The following is a 25,546-nucleotide window of genomic DNA, read 5'->3' on the forward strand; positions in this document are numbered from 1 at the left end:
TATATCTATTATTCAGTTTGTCATACTCATATACAGTATCCAGGGAATAGTATTATTCCGACCAAATAACATCTCATATCTACCATATAAACGATCAAAAATGGTACAATATTAGCATGAATTCTCGATAACCGTGTTTCAAAACACATAGAAATTGACATGAAATGTTCGATCATTGTCAGAACTGTTATAAGTTGGGTTTGGTACAACTTGCCTTCAACAACATAACCTTGACTTGGACATTTGACACAAAAACTGATTTTCATGAAAACATCTTTATAATAACAACAACCACAAATTAACTTAATAATTAGTACTACCCATGAATATGTATGTATGCAAATCCCATGACGATGGTATATTTTCTGCTATGTCAAAAATTATGAATGCACAATTCTCAATCACATCGATTTTCCACACATTTATTGGCCAGCACATGATAAGACCCCTTACCCTGACACAAATGACTAGCTTCGTATAGATTAGTCAAAGGCAGACGCAGTCTTTTTTTCGGTTGTTGAAAATCTTACTCTGTCAGTGATAATTAATTTCAAATGGGGTATATCCAGACCATAGGCTTTTAGCAGGAAAGCTGCAATATCAAGGTTATACCCGAAAAATCCTCTTTGGATATAATAGGTTTCTGATTTGTGGTTTGTCATTCTGATAAAAATCAGATATTATTCAATTTAATTTCGTTTTCTGTCATTTATATTCCGTATTTTATATCTTACCAGACAAATTTTGACTAAACACCTATCACGATTCGTGCTGCGATTGAAATCGTTGTTTTAATTAAGGAGTAATCGTGGTGATCCTATCAGGTCTTATCATATATTGAGGTCAGTCGTAGCAATCGTGTTGATCGCATCGAAAGGCATCCGAACGTATCTGCGCCTACCAGATCGTGGACTCAATATTGACAGCCCTATCGTTACACATCGGACGAGAGTGGGAACATAGCATAAACCAGCGGGGGTGGGGGGATGGCCGAATGGTTAACGAGTGCGCATTGCACCATAAGGTCTGTCATTGAGTCAAGTGACGTGGTTGTATGACAAGGAGTAGGGTCGCGTGTCCAACCTCGTGGGTTTTCTCCGGGTCCTTCGGTTTCCTCCCACTTCTAAAGACTACTAAGCACCATATGTTAGCCCGAAATGACCTAGTTTGTGTCGAGTTGACGTTAACCCACCCCCTCGCCCTCTCTTTCCCTCTCTCTGCTACAGACAGTGATCTATTTATAAACCCAATGACAGTGATCTATTTATAAACCCAACCAAGTCTGGTGCATTACACAACCGTTCTCAATAATATATATGTTAAATTTTATGCACATTCCCGAGGCAATGGATTAGGTCTAATCAGTGCAAAGGGTGTGGGTCTTATTTAGTGTAGTAGAAAATCAGAACCACAAAAACTCCAAAATAAAGATGTACTTTTAATAATTATTAGACTAAAAGGTGTAGTTTCTTTACCATATTTCCCTGTCAAATAACTGGTGTTTTTATGTACGTTGATTTGATATATCTATAAATGAATAGGAAGTATATAAAATATTACGTACAGATGTCAATATCGTGCGTAGGCCACTCTTTTATCTTTATCGTTTATTGGTTTGTATTTTTTAAATTTTAAATGTGAGAGGTTATGTTTAATCTTTAATGGCAGCTTGAAATTTTTCATATTTTAAATCTTTATCTAGATATTGTTTTGTTGTTTTTAAATTTTAAATGTGAGAGTTTGTGTTTTTAAAAGCCTTTCTCGATGATAGAGAATTATCCGCATTTAGATTTTTTTTATATAAATCGTATTTAAATTTTTATATATACTATTTAAATTTTCATGTACATAATTGTACAGCGATTATTATACACCCCAAGAATATAAAACCCACACATATATATTACACGTGGCAAAGCATGCCATGAACACAATCATATTAATCGTTTTATCAAGTTATTTGACACGAACTATCGATATTTTACCTAAAATAGCTTTCTTAGTATACCTCAACGCCACTGCTGTAAAACAAGACGTTTTTAAACCATGGGCACCACACGAAATTGAATCTATGTTACCACATAAGGTTTTATTATACCAGTTTGAAACTTTTGTTGTTGCCAACGAGAGCAGATTTAAATAAAAAAATAACTGAGATAAAATTACGTTTATAGCATCCCGAGTCTTACAATAAATGGAGATATTATATTAATAGTCCTGCACTAAACGTTTTGTTCATATAATATACACTGAACACGAAAGGCTAGAAACGTCTCATTGGATTTTGATTTTGGACAACATTATTGTCGTACGTGACCCTAACCAAGTAATTTCGGAACTTACACTTGGTATATTTCTTATTTCAATAATATGCTTGCACAAATCAGAGAACCCAAACAAAACCAAACTTTACGCCTGGTCTCGTACAATTTCATCCCCACTCCATACCGACCGACCAACCGACCGACAGAAGACCCCCAGCCCCAAGACACAGACATTGGTTTATGTATATTATAGAGCAAAGTATTAAAAAGTTAGTATGTTAATTCTTTAATCAAGGAATTTTGCATATAGTTGTTATAATTTTATTGTCTTATTAATAGATATTGCAGTTAATGTGAAATATGAATATTTTATACGAGCACGTTATCATTATTGCCAATAAAATAATAATATATTCTCTTATTGGTAAATTCCACACCTTTTTATCGATTGTCGTTGACTATAAATTTTGTATTTGTGAAACATCGATCTTTTAATATTGTTATAAACATTGGTTATAATATTGAATAAGAATCGCTGAAGTACTCAGTGTTTGAAACTAATGACTTTGCCACCTGGAAATTGTGAGTAGGTATGCCTATAATTTCGAAAAACATCAATACTACAGTTCAAGTTTGTGTCAATTATGGCTAGTTCCTTCGTCCGTATAGGGCTTAACGTCAGTCATGTTTGGGGGGGGGGGGTCTACATGTGTGAAATAGATGTATTAAACGTCGGCTTCCATTGAGGTGATATTGCAGACAATTAAAAATATAGTTACCACTTCGATCACGTTGTGAGCAGACAAAAAAGTGACAACACGCTAATCCCTATCCAAAAAAACGAAACGTTATTGCGATTAATCGAACGATTTATCAGGCAAAATAACAGATATATAATATTATTATAATAAAGGTACTCATCTAACATTTCAAAACAAACGTACCTTTATTCAGTTTTGATCGATTCGCTAATATTAATATTTTAATATAAATTTAAGTTAGTATTCGCGGAATGGCACGCTGCTTCGGTTTCTATTTAAATATAAGGTTAATAATTAATATGTGCGAAAATATGTTTATCATTGTCTTGGAAGGTTTTCTCTTACGTAAATTACAATGGAAATGAATTTAATTAAATTTAAACACGAAAAAATAATATATGCCAAAGATGCACCTTTCAGTTATTTACATAATTAAAAATCCTTTTCGCTCAATCCATCACCCTCCACGTAACAAAACTTGTTCGTTATATTTCAAAATTTGGACCGGGTTTGTATACGGTAATCCAAGTATATGGCTCTTTGCTGTGGTGGATAAGAATTCGTTATAAATCCAAATTCGAGCATATCGTGATAAGGAAGAGGATGTGTTGTCTTTGGTTCAGAAATAGTCGTCTGGTATTTTAAACTATGTACAGGTTCTTCGTCTGCTCATTATTTTCAATTAAGTTTGTACATTTTGTTATGAAAGTTAACAACCCTAACCTAACAAACGAGGCAGACATTATACGGAAAAGCGTCAGACTCAACTAATTGCTGTGAAATTGTACTGTTCACAGAGTGTATGACGACACTCGTACCAATAAAGGAGACACGCGTTTGTATAATATAGCCAACGACGTTCAAGCAATAAGGAAGATTCAGCTGGATACGGCGTTCTGATTTATGCATAATCCATTTTCCCCCATGGTGTACTCAATTATACACAAGTCGTTTAGGGAGCTCATAAAGCAAAGTTCGAGGACTATCTAGTTTTCAATTAATTTCCTTTCGGAGAGGTTCGAATTGATATTTGATACTTATTAAGACGGTTTCATGATATCCAAATCCGACATGCACAAGATTTTATAATATATACTATTCAAAAAAAGTAGGGGATATTTGATTTTTAAGTGTTATTAAAGACACCTAATGAAACTGACGAAGAAACAAATGACAAAATGAAATGAAGTTCACATTCATCGATTTATTCCAAATGATCGTTAGACTAAGTAAGGCACAGACTGACCATTATAAGGGTAAAATGATACCCGGGGTCAAACAGCAAAGTTACCACAGCATCACAACCAAGTCAGTAACGGGTAAATCCTCCTCTGTTTGCCAAACAAGCATTGATCCGACGTGGCATACTCCTAATGAGACGTCTAAGGTCATTTTGGTCCAGATTGTCCCATTCCTGTTGCAACGCAGCAGCAAGTTCTTGGACATTGGCAGGACGTTGTTGACGTTGACGTAACCTCTGTCCAAGCATGTCCCAGACATGCTCGATGGGGGAGAGGTCGGGACTCAGTGCTGGCCAAGGTAATGTGGTGATGTTCTGTTGTTGGAGGTAACCTGTAACGATCCTGGCCCTGTGACATCTTGCGTTGTCATCCTGGAAGATGAAACGGCGGCCATGACGTCGTGCGAACGGCACAACATGGACTGCCAAGATGTTGTCCCGGTAGTACTGGCCTGTAACACGCCCTGCAACAACATGTAAAGCCGTTCTTCCAGCAACAGTGATGCCTTCCCACACCATAACAGAACCACCCCCAAATCGATCATGTCTTATGACGTTAACGTCTTGGAAGCGCTCGTTTCGACGACGCCACACCCTCCTACGTCTGTCCAAAAAATCAACAGTGAACCTTGACTCATCTGAAAACATCACATTGCTCCAGCGTCGATTATCCCAGTGTTGACGATCCCTACAACAACGACGTCTTGCCTGAATGTGATGATCTCTCAAACAAGGGATCACACGAGGACGTCGGGCGCGAAGGTGACCCCTATGCAGTCGATTCCGAATCGTCTGGCCACTCACTCTCACACCAGTGTCTGTTTGAAGACGAGCGCTGATCTGATTTGCTGTGATGACACGATTTCTCATGGCCAAGGTACGGATAAATCGATCCTGGGCTTGAGTTGTCGCCCTTGGTCGACCTGAGCGTGGTCTGTCCTGTACAGATTGTGTATCACGGTATCTGGACCATAGCCTGCTTATGACAGACTGAGAAACATTCATCGTCCGCGCCACAACCGCCTGTGTTGTGCCGATCTGTAGCATGCCAAGGGCACGTAACCTTTCATTTTGGGTAAGCCGACGCATATCAAAATTTGTTTTCTGGTCACTAAAACAATTAAACTGATGTTTCCACCCTGGAATTCAATGCCACAATGACTGTAACATTCAAAGTCAGAGTCGTGCAAATCTTGGGTTGGACCCCCATGATGATCCCAAGCATCACCTGCATTCCATGCGGTAGCTATTGGTGCGTTTGGGCGTCACATGTAACTGGAAATGTTTTTTCTGTTAGGTTCTATAGTGACTTTTTTCGTAGTCATTTGCATATTTTAGTATTATGCCCCCAAAATCAAATATCCCCTACTTTTTTTGAATAGTATATGAGTCTATTCCATTTTGATTTGGTTTCGATTCATTTTACATTTTGTTTTACGGAGGTAGTCTCTTTGTAGAATTTTCACTTCCCATTTAACTATCAGCACAGTTTCCCAAATTTATCTGGTTCTCTTTCATTTTGACCCAATGAACATATCTTCTACGGTTTATAACATTACATGGTTATATGCAGTACATTTACAAGTTTTCAATTTGAAGAAATACACAAGGAGGTAAGAACACGATTGGTATGACCAGTTAGCCAATTTTGTTTAAAAAAAACCCCTTTCAATTCGATAGCTGCATTCTGGGTCTTTCTTATTATGTCTTTAATATATCACTTAATGTTAATGACTGAAATTTTAAGCCCTCTTTCAAGACATTGGCACTAACCCTTGACAATTCCACATTTAATTGTTCTTACCGCTGTGATAGACTCTCTACCGACTTGGTGTGTGTGTGTGTGTGTGTGTGTGTGTGGGGGGGGGGGGGTAAAGCGTCCGCGTTAGATCATAAGATCTTTCATTGAGGCAAGTGGTGTGGTTCGATTTCCCGCTTGTACCTCGTAGGTTTCTTTCGCCACAGCTAGACCCCTACGCGCAAGCGAATTCTAACATTGAACCATGTTTGTCCCGAAATGACCTAGTTTGTGTCGAAAAGGTGTACCCCCCCCCCCCTCTCTCTATCGGTTTAGTTATGCGAGCCCTTTTCTATCTTTGCAACTGTATTATAAATACAAGCGATTTACAATATCGTGAGGAGGTTGACCAACTCTAATATTGTAATCTATTGCATTGTATATAACAAACACGTGACCACATATATTGATATATTTCCATCTCTTATTTAACATCTGTTGCTCTTAAATTTTCTTTACATGTCGCATTCTACATCAACTGGTTTAAACATATATATGTATGTGGGTCTGAATTAGAAAGGTACCTGTTGCCTTAATCACACCTGTAGAACCTTATATCATTGTTAAATTCTGGAATGTCTCAGGTAAGAGTGTTTACATTTTCCGGATTACCAGTTTTCTGAAATATTTTTAATTTCATTGTATTGTTACTATCAACCCCTGACAGTTTATGTTTTTTAGTGTGATACTTTGCAAGAAAATGTTTTCTCCTTTTCTGATACATGTAAATAAGCAGCAGTTATTCATTTATACAACAAAACATTATTCGAGTGGTCATTGGAAGAGATTTACACTGACACTTTGTTAATAATATTTCAAGATGGTATCATCCTCGTAAAATATATCAACACACATTTTTCCATTGCTTCCATGCGACTAAACTATATCAACAGTTTCTTTTGCTAACCCATGTTTTGATGTGGTGAATATTGTAGCACCCGTATTTGTTTTGAATTTTGAAAAAAAAAAAATAATTCTGAAAGTTTTAATGGTTGACAATTAGATTCAACAATATAGATCGTTGGCGCATCTCTGAACAAGAAATACAAGGCATAGTTATTACTACATGTATGTACACTTGAACAAGATTTACTGGCATTGTTTTCAAAAGTTTTAAATAAAACAAACGTCATAGCTATGATTTCTATTGGCAATTAAAAAAACAACAAAAAAAACATTTTTTTTATGCTGTCATCTAGATATTATTGTCATATACCATATCTCTAACTGCTATCGTTAAGATCTCTTTCATTGATATATATATTTTCTGATACTTCGTAATACGGTGATGAGGGGTGTAGCGCGTGAGGCAGCGCATGCTTACTCTTTCCAGAACGATAGAGACTACTTTACAATTGGTGTAGTGGTTATTAGGATTTATTCTCAAATTTAGTAAGTCTATATAGTTCTCCAAGTTTACTGAAAATAAATATTATTCATTTTTATCTATTATTGCATATAGTGCAGATTCCACGAGCAGTGTCCGAGTGAACATAAAAATAATATAAACTGAAATAAGATCATATTAATAAAAGCTGAAATGCTTAAAATTTTACTAGAGTCTTGTTTACAAAAATATAACACCCAATGAAATGAAATGAGGATGAATTAAGCAAAAGCTTGTGAAAATACGCAAGTTTTAAAAAGTAATTTAAAAGCTGAAAAGATGTGACATCTGTGTAAATTTATTGGACGTTCATTCTTGAGCAATGGGGTATGCATACGAGAAAGATCTTTCTCCATTATGACGATAGCGTCGCAATCTTTTTATGCCCCACAGTATTGTCCTCATGGTTGGAGCAGTAAAGCATTGGGATTATCAAATACAAAAGGATTAAAACTATAGCCCACTTTACAATAAAAGTGGAACTCGACAAAAACAACTTGATATATAGTTTGCAACATTTACCATAATCTACATGAAATAGACAAAAAAATATTGAAAGCAAATAACAAACCCTTCAAAATGTTAATTAGCGTCGGTATTTTTAGATGGCACCGTTACTCCCGTCAACAGTTCGATTCTTATCATCTCTCTAAGTTATCGAATGATCGCGTATTTTAATGAATTGAAACACCATCGCCATTTAATAATTGAATTTAAAATGTGATAATCGAGACTTTGTTTATTATTGTAACAATGGTACTTGACAGTCGAGACTATATTGTTGACGCTTTAAAGGCTGATAATTTCGCTCAGAATAATGTAATTTGACAGAAATAATATATCTATATATATTATTTTTTGCATTATCTATATTTAAACTGTTGTATCAAAAACGACTAGCTCTTTATCTAAATCATACATAATGCATGTTTACATACACAAGTGCAATGGCATTTAAACATGTACAAGTTTAAAACGAATTCTATAATTAATTGGCAAACAGCGACAAGTTTAATGTGTGCAGTACACGACTAGGGTGACCTACTAAAAGAGAGTTAAGATGCTCCTTTGATGCTTCCTCTGAAATACATTTACATTTTAGAGCAATATTTCGTCAATTCCTATAACAAGATTTCGACACATTATTTATTTGACATCCTATACTCATTCAGCTGCAGACGACAGCGCCTGCATTACGACGCTGTTGGGTATCTCTTATCAAAACATTTATATATATTCGGAATGTCATATTTAATTTTATTGTAGTTTAATTTTTGGACGTTGTTGGCTTATCAATTTTTTATTATCACCTGGGCCCTGTTTCTCGAAATCTTAACTAAAGATAAAATCCACATTTTAGTAGATACTTCAATTTTGATTGGCTAAGCACTAAAATCAATATAATATTATCCAATCAAATTACTAAAATTTGGATTTGATCTTAGTTAAAATTTCGTGAAACAGGCCCCAATGCAACAATCTAACAAGGTTTTGGATGGGTTAAAGGTGAAGAAGTCGGGAAGATAAAGACAACTGTGTATCAACCACATCAACCACATGCGATGCTGTCTTCTTTTAATAAATCAGCCTAATGTAGGCCCATAAGCACAATATTTACAGATTTCAAATGGTAAAATCAGCATTAGGAAATTAAACCGATATTGCTTCCACCAATGACGACTTGAATTACTCGGTTCTGTTCGAGCATTAGTGGAACAATCAGAGATATTTAATCTTAAAACCCCTCAAAAAGGCTACAATATAGCATTGCTATCCAATAGTACATTGTAAGATGTAATACATCTTCTTATTTTTCTTGATCAAAGGATGCACCAATGATCTCTAGGGTTAAATATATTGATCAAAGTTTAAAACTTTCAGAATTATTTTTAAATTTCAAAACAGATAGGGATGCGACAACATTCACTCTCATCAAAACATGGGTTATAAAGATTAACTCTAGACATAATAATCACAACGGCAAATATGTGCTGATAAATTTCACTGGGATGTTGCCAACTTCAACTTTAATTGTTTATACATAGCCTATGGTGGTGTAAAGTTAGCCATGACACGTAAACAGTAAGACAATTGATTTTAGCACAATCGCAGCGTCCACAGATTTTTCATATGTTATAGAAATCGTTGAACAGATTCCAAATATAATTTAACGTAGAGATCTTTGCTATTGTTGATCGGAAACCACGATTTGAAAAGACTATTGTTATTCCTGACGTAAGTAGAGAGTGGTAACAGACGGGTTTCAGCACTCTGATAATTCCTCTGAAGAAAAACAATTGGAATAGGAGACAGGGACAGAAAATCACAGTCCACATGGTAAAGGTTACTATAAGTAAACTAGAAATATCAATGTCCTTCTGGTCATTAAACGTGCAGGCATATATATATATCCATAATATATAAGGTAAAATATTTCCCATTAGCGGGTTCTAATTAGCGAAACTAGATTTGCTAATTCATTAGCATTGTTAACAGCAGTTATTTAATATATGTGGACACTATATTATGATATCCTGCAAGTTTTTGTCAGTTTCTACCCGTTCACTTTTTTGTATAGCCATCTGTATTTTAGCTTTCGGGTTTTAAAAAAATACATTATAACAATTGATGTGGTCACCCGCGTCCTTCGGTTCGTCCACCTTTTTTTGTGAAAGTGAAAATGCGTAATATTTTAGATCTCAAATTTCAGAGATATCACCAGTTGCGTACGGAACGAAATCTTGTAAATTCAGTGGGATTGTTCTTTGGGTTACAAGGAAGAGCCTTGCCGAATTTCAAAAGTGTCAAGATTCAAGGCATATTATATATATGTTGACTTTTAAAGCTGGTCAACGCGATACAGGACATGTTCTCTGTGGAAGTTTAATAGAACCCGATTGATCTTCAGAATATTTCGACAGTAAAATTCTTTGTTATGTAACCGTTTATGTTCCGCTTTATGAAATCTTGTGAACGCATATTTTTTTTGTGGAATAGTTAAAACACGGTGAGATTGTTCATAAAGAAATACGGAAGAACTCTATCAAATTTCTCATCGTATATTTCGAACGCATTTTACGGCTTAATCTGCCCATTATCATTTTCAATTTTAAAGCTCGTGTGATACAGGCTAACGTTTTCGTCAGAAATTTTAAAATATGCGGCGGGTTTTTTAGGCATAAAATATTTCGATCAAAAGGTAATCTTCTCTTGTAATTCAAATTAGTGAACTCTTTCAAAATGAACAATATTCCGGCAATGAATCATGGAGTCTTGGTTTTAAAACCGGATCAACAAGATTAGTTGATATTGTCTTGAGGGCTAGTAGATAATAAACCCTGGATAACCCCAGTCTGTGTTGTCTTTTATTTGACGAATAGAAATACTTGAACTACAAATGTAGTTTGTTTTATAGGTTTTATACTAGTTTTATGGGTCCTGTCGAACCCCAATATCTTAGAAATACAACATTTTAGATCTAAGGTATTTTAATCTACAATAACCTACATCTATTAAATGAACATCGGAATATTATTAGTTTTTTTTTTCAAAACCATTTAATTTGACTATTTCTTTGTTACACCATTCGATATGTATGTATAGTAGAAACATGACTCTTCATTCAGAAACGTTGTCACTGTGAATTTGTTGTCTCAAGGCGAGTATCTGAAAAATTTGTAGGCTGAAATGTCCTTACATTATTTTCATAGACGATAAAACTGGAAGGTTAAAATGGTTTTCTTTTGTTTTCTCAAGAATTGAACGGAGATGATAAATAATTTGAGTTATTTGCATTATGAGATAATGTACGTAAAGCTGAATGTATTTATAAGATAGTCTTCGGGGAACATATTTTCACAGTTTATCCCGTGTAAGAGTCCATTCTTCGTGATTATCTACATTATCACATTTCAATCCTTTACAAATATCTAAAATCTTTGTGTTGTATCTTTTACGAAGAGAATCATGTTTAGCATAAACTATCAACTCCTCCAGGACGCATTGCTGTAATCTCTGGCGTCAGATGCCTAAACCGTCACATTTTGTAATGGTGCCCCCATGTCTATAATGTTTAGAAGACAATACCAACATAACGGCAATGAAATTTCCCTAGACAATAGCCATTAGATACATTTATTGGCTGTAAGGGCAATTGCGTGGGATACCAGAAACACGTGATGGATTATACAGAGCCATATAAACAAAGCCAATTCAGCAATTAGCATCATCCATTTAATCCAAGGCACTGGCGCTTCGACCACTGGCCATGTTAGAATTAAGTGTAAATGGAGTTTCTAGATTCAAAGGTTTCGATTGTTTTCTCCCGGGGTTTTGTAGTATGGCCAATTTCCGAGTTTTGATTTTTCTTGATCCCTACTAAAAATATCATACCTTCTGACACCATTAAATTTAGTGGGAACATAAGACCAAAATATGCCCGAGGGAACATAATTATCTTTAAATATATACACATAAAAAACAAAATATCATGCAGGTTATATCAGTTTGGGCTAAAATTAAAGGATATGCGATCCCAAAGTTATTAACATAGACAGACACGATTGTTAAAGGAGCCAAGTCTTTAACTCAGTATCATCCACAGTCTTCGAGTAAGAAACCGAACCAAGCCGAGTACAAAGTCAAACGGTAACACTTATTACATTTATTAAACTTAAACAACACAAAAGAACACGCTTTAATTTACTTCTTATTCTGCGTCATTGATTTTAAAAAAATATGCCTGGGTTGCTTGAATGTCGATATATTTCTTGTTTTTCTTTTAGAAAATGCCTTCAAATGAAACATTGCAAGATTAATTACAAATGACATTCTCAAAGTGTTATTCATTCATGAATCTGAAATTTTGTTAATGTAAATAAACCGTTAGACGGATCGGATAAATGTATTATTTTCTCTGGTTATACACATTTGTAGTATTTACATCAAAATAAATTGTTCCGAGTCAGACAATGTAATTGTGTTTTCATGCAAGGATACATTTGTTTACTTTATAAAGAAGAAAACTTGATAATGATAAAGTATCTACTTTCTAGTTTTAGGTTGGGATTTGAACAAAGCTTTTAATAGGAGGCATTATGATAATAACTCTTCGTCCATTTGAACCATTCGTCTTGAACCAGATTCCAGTCGCCCCTATAGTTCTCATTATTATCTATTTGTTGTTAACATAGAGAAACGGAAGGTCCATCTCCTTTAATACTGAATTATGGCGGAAGCCTAACTTAATAGGTTTAACAGACTTGTGTTGTTTTACACGACCTTGGAAATAATCACCGGTAAACCTTTAGAAAAACGTCTGGGCGTTAAGGGGATTAACCGTGAAAGTATACCATTCTAAGGTTCAAAAGTATGACAACAATAAATTGATAATCATACAAATCGGAATATCTCGATAAATATTAGAACCAATACCAAAATAATGCTTCAGTGTTAAAAACTGTTCGTGTGATATTAATACCTTTCCCATTCTATTTTCAGGTAAGCAGTGGATGGGATATTAACAAACATGGACGGTCCTATCCTCTCCATGGGGCCATCCAACTACGTGAAATATGATAGCACAGAAACCTTGGTTACCGAACTGACAGACTGCGATTTTGACGACATTCGTCCACCATCGAATATGACTCAATGTGATGTGAAGAATAACTTAGGCTACAGACTGAGAAGAAGAAGGGAAGTTCTAACGCAGAGAAAGTGTATTGTGGATATCAGTTTCGTTTTGGGAGTGTTGGGTATCGTGCTTGTGATAATAGACACGGAACTCATCTTAGGTGGTACAATTCACGCCGATTCTCCAGTATCTACAGCGTTACGTGTATTTACCTCTATATCAACCAGTTGTTTAATGCTTTCAATCGTGGCCTATCATGTGACCGGATTAAGACTATATATGGCCAGCGCCGGTTTTGAAGATTGGCGATTGGCCATGACGGCTACTAAATGGTTTAAATTAAGCCTAGAACTCCTGGTCTGTTTCATTCATCCTTTGCCTTTCTTAAACGTATATATACCAACAATTTCAGTCGTAACTAATTCTGACAACGGAAGTATATTGACAGCTCGTATAATTCCCATTAATGCTATTTTAACAATTTTGATGTTTCTTCGGCTATACCTCTTTGGGCGTTTCGTTGTGGTACACAGTAATTTATTTTTAGATACCTCAGTGCAAAGTCTCGGCGCACTTAGTCGCGTCAAAATTAATGCCCAGTTTGTATTCAGGGCGTTAATGTCTTCTACACCCGGCATTGTACTTACCACGGTTATGTTAGCAACCTTTATGATAAATTCTTGGAACATAAGATTGTGTGAGGTGTATACCGATCCAAACAGCGAACTCGGCGAATTTACTCAGGCTATGTGGTTAACTGCTGTAACCTTTCTAACAGTGGGTTATGGAGACCTAATTCCGCGAAGTTATTGTGGTCGGTTGATAGCCGGATCAACGGGACTAATGGGTGTTGGCATAATGGCATTGTCTGTCGCCGTATTGGCCAAAAAATTAGAACAATCTAGATCAGAAAAATACATTCATACATTTGTGCAGCAAGTAGCTCTAGATAAGTGTCGAAAGAATGCTGCAGCCAATGTTGTGAAACAAGCTATGTTTATTTGGAGGTTGAAACGAAGAGGGCCGTGTCGGACGTCTGCATTATTGAAACATAAAAGTAAACTCCTCAGAGCTAAGCGCGCCATGCAGGAGGCACAGTTCACCAAGAGCCACCTTTCAGAATGCATGGTTGGTCCTGTCGAATTATCCACAGGACTAAATGATATGTATGGTATAGTCACCACGGTTAAAGATGACCAAAAAGTACTGGAACAAAGAATTGCTAACCTCGAAACTTTGGTAGTGAACATGAGTTGTCAATTACATGACGTCCGCGATATGCTAAGAAAAATGAAATAGTCTTCTGTATGGCATCATTATATACTGTTTACGAAATGTGAGAAAACAAGGTCAAATTATGCTGAATCGACATACTTGATGATTACATTAATAACTATTGTTATCGCGAACATTTGTGAACGCAAAAACTGGTGCAAATAGTGATTTGAATCAAGATACTAAACTGATCAAAACTCACAAAGGAACGAAAATGAAATGAACTTTCTCGGCCAATGCAGAGATCGAACACCCGACCCCCAGGCTAGCGAGCCAGCGTCTTACCCACTTAGCCACAACATTGTTACCCACAAAGGAACGAATACATACAAGACTTACCCTATATAAGTACTACGATGCTGTTTTCGTTTTCAAATGTATTTTTGTATAAATATTTAGATTTATTTTAGCACTATGACGACGGCGATTTATTGAGCATTGCATCATTGATAATTTATGTTGAATTCCCGGGCTATTCATAGGAAACTATTCATTCTTATATCTGTCTTCATTTTGCAGGTTGTTTTCTTTACCTGCGTTAGGTTCAGTCACGGGTACATATATAAATGTAGTATATACAACGTTCACCACTAGTTCTGCGTCATGTCGGCCTATATATTGCATTATTTTCTTATTAAATTTAATGCAAGGCTTTGTTTTTGTTATCAGTTTATGTAGATACACGATTTGTGATATTGATATTCGTTTGTTGATCTTATGTACCTCGAACGGTATGACATGCTCTATAAAATTTAAAAGATAAGATTAGTGTGTGTACGTTTTATTTAATTAATAGTCGAAGGCTTTGTTGGTGTAAAATCGGAATTAAAAATATATTTTCGAAGAATTTTGGCATATGATAATAGATAAAGTATCCAGTATTTAAAGTAAAGCTAATAAAATTAGGCCCCGAGTTCACAAAGCATTCTCAGACTTAAGTTAAGAATTTCCTCAACTTTCAATCACTTTTTATGAGAAATATCTTTGATCCAGAAATACTAAAATTTGCACATAGTTTTCTTATTGATGTATTTGATACATTAAAACAACAAAACGTTTTATAAAGGACTGTAATATTTTAGTTTAAATAAGACGAACGATTTTGAGTAAATTCTTAACTTAAGTCTGAGAATGCTTTGTGAACTCGGGGCCAGGACGTCATCCGACAATAAACATAATTGTAAGAATTGTAGACCTGTTTTGTTAAGGAAAAGAAGCGAGAAAAGAGAGGCAGGATGGGTCGATGGAATTTCTCTTCATCATACCAGTATTCTTGTAAATACAGAACGGAATTGAATCAGTTTTGGACATGAAACACTGCAATTAATACGTTCAGTAAATGATACCAGTATTATTATATATTATATTAACTAAATGCCTTATACTGATATTGGATGACCTATGGCCAACCCCCTTTTACATTTTAAGTAAATTAGGATGGTTAAAGTGCACATAAGATGGGCGAGAAAACTTTTCGGTACGTATAGCCAAAGATTACTATATCCACTTTATGGCAAGTTCACACCAATCTGATTAAAATTAATTGTTGTTGTTGTTTTTAACAGATTAAACGTCCAATACAATAAATATGATATTACGCACAGGTTGATTTAATTAAATTATTTACACTTGAAAATTGTTAAAAACACAAAATAAAAAAGTCCTCGGATATCAAAAGTTTCTTAAAATACACTTATAAATTCGCTGTCGTGAGAAGAGAGGGCGGGTCATCTTCTCCCTTGTCATAATAAAGTTAAAATAGGAGGTCCAGCTGACTGATGTTTGGCGTCATCAGAGCGCATAGAAAAAAAACCCGTGGCGAAAAAGAATCCACAGGCTTTATGTGGAAAAGCGAAGTGCTCGCAGTAAAAACCACATAGCTGGACCCGTAGATTATTTGCATATTAAAGGTGTTCATCCAATAAGTTCCATATGGTTAAAATTAGTTAAAAGTTCAAGACTTCGAAGTTTAAAAGTTACCTGAAAAGAAAAGAAGAGCCAACAGCAACACCCAAAAATAACAATAAAACAAATTGAACCATTTATAGGACAAGATAAAGGGAGAGGGGTTTAATATAGGTTATGCCTGTTCCCCAATCCCTATTCAGATACAAATCTGAATAAAATATTGCTTATAAAAAAAGATGAATTTTTAAACATGGGTAAGATTAAATTGACTGATGTGTACTGTCATTGTTAATAATGGTTGTGTAGGTCAATATTCCTTTATTGTGTCATTATTTTTAATCATGCAGTAGACTGAACCGCCATACTGTCCTACAATAACAGTGCCTTTCTTTGTAACTAGATATGTAGCTCCCTATCTTAATGTTAATTTATTCTGATATTATTAAAGCATCGAGGTGGCTTAGGGGCCAACCTGATCTACACAACCAGTTATCTTTCCTTGACTAGTAGTTTATTCTCGATTCCCCGAGGGGGGAAGAGTATATTTTGGAGGGTATATTGAAGTTTGGCATCGTCCATTAAACTTCGTACAGGGAATCTTTTCTCTTCCAACTTATTGACATGATTAACGGTCAAATTGTGGCCACATTCGCACTTCACTGGGTTAAATTTATGGTCGGTAATTAAATCCTTAGTTCTTAATCCTGTGATTAAGCCACAAATTTTGCACGATGGGTGATTGCTCTCCGTATTTACAACCAGATCGTTGTTTAAACTGAATCTAAAAGTATTGGTCTCGCCAACTCAATTTTCCATTCTGATTTTGACGATGCTATTAAATTCCTGAACGCTATATTTTAGGTATATATATTCGTTCTCGCAGAGGCCGAGTCCTTTGCGAGCCAGATTATCTGCGGACACATTGCCTGCTATGCCAACATGGGATGGTATTCATGCAAATTCTACAGTTTTATTTTTGTTTCGGGGGGAATAAACACTTGCTCGAATATTCTGAATAATGTCTGGCCAAGGTGGTTTTTTGTCATGTATTATTAACTTTATGCTGCTAACAGCTCCACCTTTTCGTTATTTGTCATGGCTGATTGGGATTCATAATTAAGCGTATAAATATTTATAGAAAAAACTTTTGCCACTTATTGCGTGTATTTTTTTTCCAGACATTTGAAATTTTAGTTTTATCATAAGTACTATCACAGAATGCCATCCAATGATTTTCTTTTGCCTCTGAAATTACTTGTCTTGCGTTTGCATCGCACTGAGTATACAAAGATTTATTCTCTGCGGACCATATGCGGAATAGTTTTTTAAGTGATTTTTTCCTTGCATTTACGGCTGTTTGACATTCTGGGGGCCACTAATGTGTGAAATAGCTTTCTTTAACCTCCGCTTCCAACGAGGTCATATCGCAGACAATTACATGTTATATAAACATAGTGAGATATTTACAAGGTGATTAGTGGAAAAAGGATAATTAGATTTATATATATATATACTATTCAAAAAAAGTAGGGGATATTTGATTTTGGGGGCATAATACTAAAATATGCAAATGACTACGAAAAAAGTCACTATAGAACCTAACAGAAGAAACATTTCCAGTTACATGTGACGCCCAAACGCACCAATAGCTACCGCATGGAATGCAGGTGATGCTTGGGATCATCATGGGGGTCCAACCCAAGATTTGCACGACTCTGACTTTGAATGTTACAGTCATTGTGGCATTGAATTCCAGGGTGGAAACATCAGTTTAATTGTTTTAGTGACCAGAAAACAAATTTTGATATGCGTCGGCTTACCCAAAATGAAAGGTTACGTGCCCTTGGCATGCTACAGATCGGCACAACACAGGCGGTTGTGGCGCGGACGATGAATGTTTCTCAGTCTGTCATAAGCAGGCTATGGTCCAGATACCGTGATACACAATCTGTACAGGACAGACCACGCTCAGGTCGACCAAGGGCGACAACTCAAGCCCAGGATCGATTTATCCGTACCTTGGCCTTGAGAAATCGTGTCATCACAGCAAATCAGATCAGCGCTCGTCTTCAAACAGACACTGGTGTGAGAGTGAGTGGCCAGACGATTCGGAATCGACTGCATAGGGGTCACCTTCGCGCCCGACGTCCTCGCGTGATCCCTTGTTTGAGAGATCATCACATTCAGGCAAGACGTCGTTGGTGTAGGGATCGTCAACACTGGGATAATCGACGCTGGAGCAATGTGATGTTTTCAGATGAGTCAAGGTTCACTGTTGATTTTTTGGACAGACGTAGGAGGGTGTGGCGTCGTCGAAACGAGCGCTTCCAAGACGTTAACGTCATCAGACATGATCGATTTGGGGGTGGTTCTGTTATGGTGTGGGGAGGCATCACTGTTGCTGGAAGAACGGCTTTACATGTTGTTGCAGGGCGTGTTACAGGCCAGTACTACCGGGACAACATCTTGGCAGTCCATGTTGTGCCGTTCGCACGATATCATGGCCGCCGTTTCATCTTCCAGGATGACAACGCAAGATGTCACAGGGCCAGGATCGTTACAGGTTACCTCCAACAACAGAACATCACCACATTACCTTGGCCAGCACTGAGTCCCGACCTCTCCCCCATCGAGCATGTCTGGGACATGCTTGGACAGAGGTTACGTCAACGTCAACAACGTCCTGCCAATGTCCAAGAACTTGCTGCTGCGTTGCAACAGGAATGGGACAATCTGGACCAAAATGACCTTAGACGTCTCATTAGGAGTATGCCACGTCGGATCAATGCTTGTTTGGCAAACAGAGGAGGATTTACCCGTTACTGACTTGGTTGTGATGCTGTGGTAACTTTGCTGTTTGACCCCGGGTATCATTTTACCCTTATAATGGTCAGTCTGTGCCTTACTTAGTCTAACGATCATTTGGAATAAATCGATGAATGTGAACTTCATTTCATTTTGTCATTTGTTTCTTCGTCAGTTTGACCCCGGGTATCATTTTACCCTTATAATGGTCAGTCTGTGCCTTACTTAGTCTAACGATCATTTGGAATAAATCGATGAATGTGAACTTCATTTCATTTTGTCATTTGTTTCTTCGTCAGTTTCATTAGGTGACTTTAATAACACTTTAAAATCAAATATCCCCTACTTTTTTTGAATATATAAATAGTGCAGCTTTACGGTTGTGCTAATATTTCTGGATATAGATATATATATATAACATATATATATATATATATATATGTGTGTGTGGGTGTGTGGGTGTGTGTGTGTGTGTGTATAGAAGACAATAGGTAACAGGACAAGACATGAGATAACAGGTGCAAAGAATAAAGAAGTGCTTGTAGACATTGACAAACAGACGAATTTGTGACAAAACATACACGAATATTGGCGAACATTTAGACAAGGACAAACATTTACAGACATGCACGCAATACGGACATTTGACAAAACAGACATAAATTTGGACGAACATTTAGACATAGTATGTACATATATATATATTGGTCGTTTTCGTCGTTCTGGTAGATTTGTCCGGTTGAATGGCAGGGCGGTGCAACTCATCCTTGGGGCTTGTTGGTGAGTGTGTGGCCTGGTCCATTCTTTCTTCCATTTGGTTTTGTTGTCCGGTATGGTGGTTGGTGTCTTTATTTCTTGTGTTCATTCCTTTGTTGTTGGTTCTCTGAAGGAAGAATCCAGCACCTAGGGGAAAAAAGAAAAAAGAGAGTATCTGGTCTTATATTGATTTGGGGTTTTCATTTCGTCTTTCAAGGCTTCAGTACGGGTGGTGGTGGGTGTGGGGTCATTATAAACAAATAATAAGAATAATAAACGTAGAAAAAGAAATTACTCAATGAATTATAAACAAATAATAAGAATAATAAATGGAAGAAGATAAATTACTCAAGAATTGCATTTGTGGCAAGTTAATATAATCTACAGTCAATATTTATTAAGAGATGATAAAATACAATAATGCATATATGATAACTTAATATGATCTACAATCAATACTTATTTAGTCCAAAAGAGATAATTTATGTCGCCGAGTTTCAGGGTGGGTTGCGTTACCCTCTATAGAACATTTTTACGCTAACACCCTGATTCATTAGTTTAAAGTTTTATTAGTGGTGTAGGACGGGTGGCGTTTCCCTCTAGGGGATGTTTTTGCACTCCGCCCTACTGGGTTTATTTTAATTCGTTAATTTTATCATAGTTTTATTTGTATTGTAGGGCGATTGGCGCTACCCTCTAGGGGTCATTTTTGCGCTTCGCCCTACTGGGCGTGTTTTAATTGATTAGTTTTATTATATGTGTTTGGTCATACCTATATTCTCAATGAAATCCCAGACAAGCTGAGATGTCCAGTATCTATCTTCAGGCTGTGGAGAAAGGAGAGAGTTGAGACAGAGGGGTTTTCCCCTCTCTATCAGTTTGTCAATCATTGATTGACGTTCTTTGTTTAATTGATTACAGTTGATTAGTAGGTGTGAGGTGGTAGCAATTTGTCAACATGGGCATTTAATTGGTGTGTATATGTAGTCTCTATCTACATCTCTTGTTTTAAGCCTCGTGATGAGTTTGCATATTTTGATTGTTCGTTTCCCAAGATATTGACATTACAGTTGATTAGTAGGTGTGAGGTGGTAGCAATTTGTCAACATGGGCATTTAATTGGTGTGTATATGTAGTCTCTATCTACATCTCTTGTTTTAAGCCTCGTGATGAGTTTGCATATTTTGATTGTTCGTTTCCCAAGATATTGACATGAGAAGGGATCCATGCAAGGATCACCTCCCTCCCACTGTTTTTTTTGTTTGAATGATGTCCCTGACTTTATGGATTATGATTTGCCTGTTTTTTGAGAACTTTGATTCTATAGTTTTAATGCTACTCAGGGAGTCAGACAGGATTACGGCTTTTTGGTGTGTTTGCGTAGCTAGCCATTCCAGTGCAGTTTTGATGGCCATCAGTTCCGTGGTGTACACAGAACAGTGTTCTGGTAGCCTTTTCCTGATGTTCAGCTTTACTTTGGGTATGTATATGCCGTATCCTGTTGATCCCTTTGTAGAGTCTTTTGATCCATCTGTGAAAATCTTGAGATGGTTACTCCATTTTGAGTCTAGTAGTTCCATTGCTAGTGTTCTAGCCTCTATTGGGTTAACGTGTTTGTTTGTGACTTCACTTAAATAAGTGTTGGTTGTTGGATTGGGTGCAGGCTGTTTCGTAACCTGGCTGTTTCGTACTTCGTTCATTCGTACCTAATTTCGTACCTCAAATTGATTCTTACTTTTTCCTATATAAATAAATAAATACATTTTTATAGTATAAATATTTATAAACAGTTTGATAAACATGACAATTCACAGTCCAACAAAATTCATAACAGTGTTGAGGTATTGAATGGGTGTCCTGGGTGTAAATTTATTAGTAAACTGATTTCACCAATTTGCCCAATCTACTGATAGAGGGAAGTGTTCACCAGTAACAATAATTAGAGTGAGGAGTTTACACCAGTGATACTAATTAATTAGAACAGACTATAGTTCTACACCCACAGTCTAGTAACCTCCTAATCCTTTATCAAAACAATCAAATGTGGGGAAAGTGAGGTTAAACCGTTTTCCCACCTGTTGTTCTGGGGATTGAGGCTTAAATTAATTCAGCTATTAACGTTTAAGTATCAGACACCCCAAAACACTTTTCAAATTTTCAATTACGAACTTAATCCTGGTGATTGGCTGGTGACGTCACAGGGACTGCACATAGTATATTATACATTATCTATACAATACATCACTGTCTATACACACCACCAGTTGACGGTCCAATTAACATATGACTGGTCTAATTTTAATCACCGAATTACCGCCTTAGACATTTGTGATTAGAATATTTTAGAGTGAATTTAAAATGGCGTAGATACATTTAAGCTGCCTTTTAAATAGATCACATGGCAAATGAAGACGATCCAAGCAATTAGCGCATTTACTGGTAATATGGATAACACCGTAAATGGTGTCAGTCATTTGTCGATATATTCATTTTTATACGCCCACATTTTCATGTGGACGTGTTATGCCGTCGCCCCTGTTCGTCCGGACGTCCGTCCACAATTGTTTGTGGACACTCTACAGGTCACAATTCTTATCCGATTTTGACGAAACTTGAAATATAGGTTTATCTCCAAAAGATCTCGGCTGCTTTCGATATTGGCATGTATCGGATCGAAACTTCATGGATTATGGCCCCTGTTTGTACGAAAAATCACGTTTTTAGCTTGTGGACACTATAGGGGGTCACAATTTTTATCCGATTTTGTTGAAACTTGAAATGTAGGTTGATAACCCAAAGATCTCGGTTCCTTTCGATATTCGCGCATATCGGACCGTAACTTCCTGAATTATGGCCCCTGATTGTACGAAAAATCATGTTTTTAGCTTGTGGACCCATTAGAGGTCATAATTTTTATCCGATTTAAAAAACCGTATTATTATATTACCGTTCCACCCTAAGGACAGTTGAGTTTGAATTTTGTGAAAATCGCCCCAAAATTGACAGACAAAATGGCCGCCGTTCGTTCTCAATTAGCGTAAAAATATGGTATATCAAGGTTGTGGACCCTATAGAGGTCACAATTTTTATCCGATTTTGTTGAAACTTGAAATGTAAGTTTATATTCCAAAGATCTCGGTTCCTTTCGTGCATATCGGACCGTAACTTCGTTAATTATGGCCCCTGATTGTACGAAAAATCGCTTTCTTTTTAGCTTGTTCTCTATCCATCTGTCGAAAATGTGGGCGTATCCTGCCTGACAGCCGCTGGTTAGCTATATTATAATAATAATAACAATAATAATAATTTCTCTACACAAAAGAACAACTTTGAAATTGACAGCCAATATGGAATCTTCCGTTGACTATGCATAACAATAGATCGCCCCCATTTCTCAGCAAATCAATGCTGGGAATCTTATTACCATGCATACTACGGGCGTAGTAACTGAGGTTAAATTTTGGCACGAAAATTGCATGGGATTCATGGACATGAATGTCAAATAAACCTTATTATACGCGGAGTTCCTGATGCCGTTTGGTGAGTGATTAAACTGTCCATGTAATTGTAAAATACCTTTTTATAAAGAAGTTAAACGATGTTAGACATTATAACCCAATCTTATCACAAACGTTTATCCATCGAATAATTTATATTCAGATTTCACACTAAGTCAATTAAATGTTGTCTAAATATTGTCCAAACACCAATCAACGGCATAATTGCAACATATAGCGTTCCTCGCGTGTCAAATGTCTGGTAAACCTTGCTAATATTCTGTTAAAATCCCATTTTCTTCCGGGAATTATTGCATAGACAACCCCTGTACAACGCAGGATATCTGTTCGTCGAAGCCATTTTACTTTAGTTTCTTTGTTTACAAGCTGGGTTTCCGGTACCTCATGACCTCTGACGTTTAGATAACGTCATATGGATATCATGGCTATTCACTGTGTCCGAGTCACTTCTCTGCAGGTAGTGTGTGTCTGTCGTTCAGATTGTGTATAATATACTATGTAGTCCCTGTGACATCACCAGCCAATCAACCGGATTAAGGTCGTAATTGAAAAATTGCAAAGCGTTTTGGAGTGTTGAATACTTAAACGTTAATAGCTGAATTAATTTCAATCAGATTGGTGTGAACTAGCCGTAAAGTGGATATAGTAACCACTGGCTATACGTACCGAAACGTTTTTTTGCCCATCATATATGCACTTTAAATTAAAATAAATTACAAAAAAAATATCTTTCGTAGTCAATTGTTTTAAGGAATCAGTCAGGCGTTTATGAATACACACATCGTCTGTATATAGGTAATTAAGAGGTTTTTTTTCGATAATTGGCAAAGTCGTTTTTACGTGAGGTCTCAATTTGCGAATTTGAGTGAAGATAGCTGAATTAATTTAAATCAGATTGTCGTGAACCTGCCGTAAAGTGGATATAGTAACAACTGGCTATACGTGTAAGACTCTGGTCCTTAAGACAATAGTGGCTCTTTGAAAAATTGTTGCTTCACTCTTTCTATAGAGTCAAATCCCACGTACTAATAAAAGCGGACGACATTGTTTATATGTAAAAAAACCCAGTGATATTTTGGTAAAATCCTAACCATTGTCAGGATATCCATCAACTTCTATCTGTTTATTGACCTATGGTTGGTAGACCAAATAATGTAACGTCCCCCCAACCCCCAGGTCTTGGGAACGGGGGGGGGGGGGGTCATATTTGGGATGGAAATTAACGTCAAGGTCAATGTAGGACGTGCAGAAATTAGGGGGTTATAAAGGAAGGTGTTGAGCACGACTGGTCAGAGTTCACCCAGGTATTCCGAGCAGCTATTATTTATCGAGAACGAGAGACCTTCGAAGCCATTCCAGCTTAACAATAAAGTTGTAGGAATCATTTTAGTGTTATATATTACGATCACGAAGAAAACAAATACAAGGAAGTACGATAGTACTACATACGTACCGAAAAGTTTTCTCGCCCATCTTATATGTACACTAACATAATGTTAAAGTACCCAAATATTTAATAAATATTTAATTAATTTATATCTTTGATTGGATGTCCTGCTGAAAAGAATGCACGGGTCGTAACCCCTCGGACACTCTAGCGAAATCCATCTAACTCTTTATCAATGGTGTTCCATACATGTATCAAACGCCTTTTAGTTTGGCTCTTACAATTTGGTTATCTTTATTCCCATTTCAGTCACGTCTCTGTAAAACCATGGATGTAAAATATTTTTCTCTCCATTATTTTTAAGGTTTCCCAATAATCACTTAATTGGAAAAGGCATGTAATGTTATCCTTTATAAGAATATATTTCGACAATAATTAACAAACAAATAAACATTATCTAGGTACAGAAACAGTCAGTCATGGGATAACATCAGAATTTTTGTATTTTTCAATAGACTGGAGCGAAGTAGGGCGATATCAAATAATGTCAATTCATTTCACGTCTTTCCAAGAACCCTGTATGATTCTCGGTTAGTTACAAAACAAAATGTTGTTATTCTATTGTGTCCTTTGCTCGCTTTTTTAATAGCATGTTACGCAACCGTAATAAAATGGAAGACAGCTGCATACAGTGAAATAAGTTCTGTATATGTTATGAGAAGTCCTTAAAATGTTTTTTTGCAAATTACATTTGGCAAGGTAACTGTGTTGGCAATGTAACTGAGTGGGACTGTCTTTTTAGAATGGTGATT

At 36.4% G+C, this 25,546-nt stretch overlaps 1 protein-coding gene across 2 annotated transcripts in view; it reads left to right on the forward strand.

Annotated features, from left to right (window-relative positions):
• Positions 1 to 16,364, forward strand: part of LOC126814599 (small conductance calcium-activated potassium channel protein 3) — a 32,519-nt gene extending 16,155 nt beyond the window's left edge. The window contains exons 1-2 of one of the 2 annotated variants that reach the window (XM_050539865.2): positions 6,526 to 6,647; positions 12,950 to 16,364. In XM_050539865.2, coding sequence (XP_050395822.1) covers positions 12,978 to 14,384 — 1,407 coding nt within the window. In that variant the 5' untranslated portion in view covers positions 6,526 to 6,647; positions 12,950 to 12,977 and the 3' untranslated portion in view covers positions 14,385 to 16,364. Of the gene's footprint in view, positions 1 to 6,525; positions 6,648 to 12,949 lie in introns of those variants that run through there. The other variant, XM_050539866.2, reaches the window with a different exon arrangement.
• The last annotated feature ends 9,182 nt before the right edge of the window (positions 16,365 to 25,546 follow it).

This window comes from Patella vulgata, chromosome 3 (genome assembly GCF_932274485.2).
Source record: "Patella vulgata chromosome 3, xgPatVulg1.2, whole genome shotgun sequence".
Taxonomy (NCBI): domain Eukaryota; kingdom Metazoa; phylum Mollusca; class Gastropoda; family Patellidae; genus Patella; species Patella vulgata.